This window comes from Fomitiporia mediterranea (genome assembly GCF_000271605.1).
Source record: "Fomitiporia mediterranea MF3/22 unplaced genomic scaffold FOMMEscaffold_10, whole genome shotgun sequence".
NCBI lineage: Eukaryota > Fungi > Basidiomycota > Agaricomycetes > Hymenochaetales > Hymenochaetaceae > Fomitiporia > Fomitiporia mediterranea.
The window spans coordinates 465,182-471,181 of record NW_006760395.1 but is presented as its reverse complement, the minus strand read 5'-3'; the positions used below and the strand labels follow the sequence as shown (position 1 = coordinate 471,181).

General features: G+C 36.3%; 1 protein-coding gene across 1 annotated transcript; it reads right to left on the bottom strand.

The window, feature by feature from the left end:
• Positions 1 to 2,374: 2,374 nt before the first annotated feature.
• Positions 2,375 to 2,781, bottom strand: FOMMEDRAFT_159603 (uncharacterized protein; the record flags this gene model as incomplete). Its single annotated transcript, XM_007269422.1, has 2 exons — positions 2,375 to 2,541; positions 2,589 to 2,781. 2 exons carry the CDS (start codon positions 2,779 to 2,781, stop codon positions 2,375 to 2,377), a joined length of 360 nt encoding a protein of 119 aa, XP_007269484.1.
• Between the last annotated feature and the right edge of the window lie 3,219 nt (positions 2,782 to 6,000).

Genomic DNA, 6,000 nt, shown 5'->3' with positions numbered 1-6,000 from the left:
CGGCAAACCCAAAGTCATCAAAGACTCGTTTGTACTGGACATTGTAAATGTAATAGGTTCCGTCAGGTGGGTAAAATATGGGAGGGGTGAGCTGTGCTATGGCAGAAGAAGAAGAAAGGATCGCGAGTGACAAGAGACTGAGGAACTTCATGTTGGTTGAGTAACTGCAGAAACTTGGGATGAGGATGTTAACCCGACCTCAATTTTATACCTCAAGTTTAAATTTATAACAAACGAAGAACATCCCACATTTGCGCGCCTTTCCCGATTCATAAAGACATAACCGAGCGCCTCCAACTATTTCCAATGAGGCAAACGCTTAAGCACGCTGCCAGCTCACGATCCGAACCTGTAGAAGTACTTGAAATTTTGAATGGTATGAGTCGAGAGGTTCTAGATGCCTTTCGAACAAGGAATGGTTGAAGTATGATATGAAAACGGTACAAGACTGGTCATTTCTGTCTTGTATTACAGTGCTTCCCAGCGTCTAACAAAGTTGGACAGCTGCCACTTGTGAATAACGTTCATTCATTTGGGCACTACTAAGATCACCAGCACATACTGTTCTGAGAGATACATCAAGAAGGTACCTGTCAATAGTAATTAAAATTTAGCTAAACTACATATATAAAAAGTTATTTTAGTTAAATTTCGTGTACTCTCTAAACAGTATTTAAAATACTTATACTTGAGTAGAATTGTGATTATTAGAGAGGGATCGTTGTAGCTGATGAATAATGCTGCTGCTGAGTGATTTGAGAAGAGGACAGCATAATACAGCTGTAGGACTGCACATTGTTTGGCACATACACTTCAAACTCTGTTCAGGACACAAATTCTGCATTTCACAAATTGCCATAATAGAAATAGCAAACATATGCATAAATGTATAACATTACTTCATGTTGATTTTTGGAAAGCTGATATTTAATACTACAAAAGACTCTGACTATTTCTAGCATAGTAGCAGATATGTTTTCCTTAATTCCTCCATTTAAAAAGCAATGTGGAAAGCAATATATATATATATACAAATGCCTCTATTGTAAAAATAGTATATGATTTAACATTCTAGGCAATTTGATTAGAAAAGGTTCTTTTCAAAAGTTGCATGAGCTCTTATTGACCACAAACTAATACTTAAAAGACAGTAGTGGCTCAAATCAGCCGTTATTATCATAAAATACACTTTACAGTCCACTTTACAACTAGTAAAAAAAGATACACGATTATAACGACACATATTTAGTTGTAACTACTAATCATTAAGGACAGTGAACTATACTATCATTTCGATTAGCTGATGTAACGAACAAACTAGTACAGTAGGGCAACAATATTAGAGCTCATGCTGGCAGCAGACAGTCATGATTATCCGTTGAAATATGCACTATAATAGCTCAGTACTGAAGTTCGGGACTGTGGACCGTGAATAATGACACACAGTTGTGCTGGCAGTGATCACAGCGACACTGTTGGACCAGCACGCCACAGTGTTCAGGATTGAGATATACGTCCAATAGTGTCCGTCCCAAATTGATCCACCCTTTCATTTTTGTTTGCATTTCTCGAAATATTAGCAATCCATGATAGGGATGCTCTATCCGATCAGAGTGGAAGTGAGCAGAAAAGGCTCTGATTTACTTTCAACCGTGTTTCGCCTCGTGCATTCGTTCAATCATCCCCAAGTTTATCTCAGTATTTTCCCATCAGATGCTTGACGTTTCTTTGCTCTGACGAGTCTGACCCAGAAGCATCAATGTTTGTACACTATTCGCAGCGCAGCACAAAGGGGAAAAAATTAACCCTTTGTCAATCCTGCCTGCCCTATTACAATGATGTGTATGCATATAATGGTGACACCCGATGAAACTTTAACAGTTTTGCTCTTTAATAGAGTGTATAACATGTCAGATGCTCTATATGCTGTCAGATTCAGGAGAATATTTCTGAGTTGCTTACTGGTCAAGAAAATGAAGCAAGGTAGCTCGTTATCTTCTTACCTTACCTGTACGTAGTAGGAACAAGACTGTTATTAAGTTTTATTAACTACTGGCATTCCAAATTCTGTTCAGCAATACAAGAAGCTCATCGACTACCTGGCGTCCAGATTAAAGTGCCAGAGGTATATGATGGCCTATCGTCATTATCTGGATTGTTTCAGCACTATCATTTGCCTCTCGAAATTTTTCATTTCAAGTAGAATATTGAATTCCACTTACAGGGCGTTCCAAATTGAAAGCATAGAGAACGTATTGGAAGCGGGAACTTAATATCACGGAACGAGTGGCTTCACAGCAACTTCCTCCAAACTCGTGAGATTCATTACATGCGCTTGACGGCATACACAAGATACGTAATTCCCTTTGTATCTCTACGAGTACTTTCTGGCCGTAATTGTGTAGAAATCAATGAACACTCCAGAGGTTTCGTTCCATTCCTCCGTTGTTCGATCGATCACTCGGTCAACTTCCGATTGTGTGTCATACAGCCCGAGACCTCCTTCAGCGATCAAAACCTTCCCAAATGCGCGTAAAGCGCCTTCAATGCACTTCACACCTGCCACCCTGATCTCACCCAACTCTTACCAAGTGGTGCCTTATAAACTTTGCATCGTATATCAGAGAATCCAGCCTCTTTTAGCATCCCCGGCAGCACCAGACCACTACGAAAGCCGAGTAGATCTCGTTTACTTACAGCAGCAATGGCAATGTCCATCGCTATTCTGCTGGTGGCAATTGGACTTTCTTCATTGGTTAGACCAAATTCCCTGGCTTCCATGAGCTGGATAACTCCACCAGGCTTAAGAACTCGGAACAACTCAGAAAGCACGGATCGCCAAAGTGCTTAGTGGAATGGTAAGTGCTGCAAGGAGCAAGCGTTGGTTGATTAAGCTGAAAGTGTCGGTCCATTCGCGAGGAAGGTCCGTTGACGAAGTCTCGAGGAGATGGACGTTATCTGGAACCTGGTCTTGGAACATAGACGACGAGATGTCAGTCCCTATCAATTCGACAGTCTTTGGAACCTGCTCCGACAAAGCAATGATCCACGCACCTGTATACTTGACTGAGTACCATTCATATGTCGATAGTCAGAATGATATATACCCGTGCCTGTCCCAGAATCTAAAACTCTATCTCCTGGTCCGAGATTAACATCTTGGTCGAGGATTAGCCGCCGACCGACCACCTCTGTGAAGAATCCATGTTGGATATCAAGCCTGTAAGGTGAACAATGTCCATCACGAAAAAGTCGCAACAAATGTATTTAATAATAGCAAAAGTAATCTAATAAAATGATTTCATAAGCATTACATTCTAAAATAACACTTATATTTTACTTATAATGTAATTATAATGATTGTATATAAATGTAAGAAATATACAAAGTTTCTATTAAACTACAAACATGTTTTAGAGTAAGTAAGCTTACTAATAGTATTATTACAACATTACATGTGAGGTACAAGTACTCAACTCTTATTGTAATCTGTTAAAATTATATTATAAGTTATTTGTAACAATAGTTGATTAATTATAATAGTCATAAAAGTAATACATTGTACTTGTAAGTTAATTACAATACTTTTAGTACAATAATATACAATTATATATATTAATATTGTTAATAATCACCCTGTTAGGCTTATAATATAATTTAGTTTTCTATTAAACTATATATCAAAGTGCTTACATAATTGAATACTAAAGATTGGGAGCATATAATAATACACTTGCTCTTGTTACTCCTTTTCCTCCTACTTCTATCATCTCCCCAACCCTCTTCCCCTAACACTATGTTGTCTCTTTTGTTCTCTCCAGTCTAGTCCTCTGTCTACAAGCATTCTCCAGCAGGCACACTGTCTGTAACCACCTAGGTAATAAAGGTTGCTGGATTTGTCTCTCTAATCTACTACTACAATACCTGTACTAAGCCTTAGGTCCTGTAACAACATAGCTGAGCTAACTACACAGTCCTTAAGTATAAAGTGTAAGTAGCCAGTCTACTTTATAATAACTTGTACAATAGTTGCTCATCCCTCTCATCCTAACTTCTTGTCTCCCTTTCATCCCTCCTACTCCTTACTCTGCCTCTTACATTACCTTTCCTTCATTACCCTTCTTTTTATTATGCTTGCCTTCTTTTATTCATTTGTATTCATACATCTGTATTGTTAACCAATACTGAACAACTTCTCTAATAATTCCATACATTTGTATACTTCTTCCTACTCAGTAGTACAAGTAACAATTAGTGAGTATACACTTACAACAATGTCTATGTATGACTACTCCTTAGGTACAATCCTCTCTCTAACCCTCTATACACTCCTTCCCTACCTACCATCCTATACTTAATGTTACCCTTAATGAGCCTACACTGTGTACATTTATATTCCCTAGTACTGTCTATAACACTATTTTGAATAACAGAAGTAGTAGCTACTACTCACCTCTCCTAAGCCAAGTCTGTCTATACTACTTACTTTATTCTCTCCCTTCAAGCCAGAATGTTCTAGAGATACACCTCTAAAGTCATCTACAACTATTACTGAGTTTACTACACTTCTAATTATATATTATATTATAGTTAAAATATGTAACACACTTGTACAGACATACTTTCCCCTACAGTCCAAATTAGCTTATTCAACACTCTGGATTTCTAATCCAGGTGACTCACACTTACTACACACTGTTGTAGTGTGTTCATCTTTTCTCTCTTATTACTACTTGCTAATTACTCTAAGCTTGTCTCACAGACACAACCTTAATCTCTACAACCTACTCAACCTTAATTTATACACACTTGTAATTCAACTTGTAAGTACTAAGTAATAACCAAAACATAGTGACAAAGACTATGTCAAACAGTCTGAGAATGTGTTCATCCTTTTCTAACACAAATCCTACTTGTAGAAGAATGAGACAGAGGCAGCTAGTAGTGTAAGGGTTAGGACTGTAGAAATAGTGTATTATTATAATACTTGTCAACACTAGTGTAGTAATGTCAACTATTACACTAAAAGGCCAGTATAATTACTAATCAGTGATTCATACCCTGTACTCTATATAAGTACATGTTACCAAATTAAGGTACTATCCTTTAGTAGCCTTTTACATGTAGTAAGCTACTAAGCTTACACCTCTCTACACTTTCTAAACTTTATAGTATGAGTCTTCCTTATATAAGGCCCTAAGAGTTACCATTTCTAGTAGAGTCTTAAGCTGGACCTGTTCAACCCACCCTAGGAATTGAACTACCAACCTTGATCAATGATTATGTAATGCTTGTCAACACTAGTGTAACAATGTTAACTATTATACTAAAAGGCTAGTATAATCACTAATCAGTAATCTATACTCTACACTTTATATAAGTACATGTTACCAAATTGAGGTACTATCCTTTAGTAGCCTTTCACATGTAGTAAGCTACTAAGCTTACAATTATTTACTATTTTTGTATTCTATAATTTAAATATAATTATATTTGATTAATTATTTAATATAAAATTGTATAGTAAGTAAAAGCAAGCTATTTAAACACTTGTAATGACTTGTAAGCATTATAAGCAGATATTATACTGTCACAAATTAATAAGTATGTCTTAACCTTGTAATTTAGGAAGTATATTATAATCACTTATATAACTTAACAATTTATAAAATTATATTAGAAATTGCCAAGTTTTAAGAGTATTTTTTCTTACTTATTTAACATTGTACTTTCCTTACTTAACCCTTTAGGAAGATTATGAGTAATTAGACAAATTTTATAAAATATATAAAATATATAAGATTATAAGTAAGTATAATACTTAAGACTTTTTTGTAATATTAGTCAGGAATGTTAGTAAGGTATAACATTATACCTTGCCTTTGTCCTTCTAGTTTGTTTCTTAGCAGAGTATTGACTATTCACTATTTCCTTTTAAACCATGTGGTGTAAGCATTACTGGCATCGGTTAGCTCCGGCAATCCCAGCATTCAGCAGAAC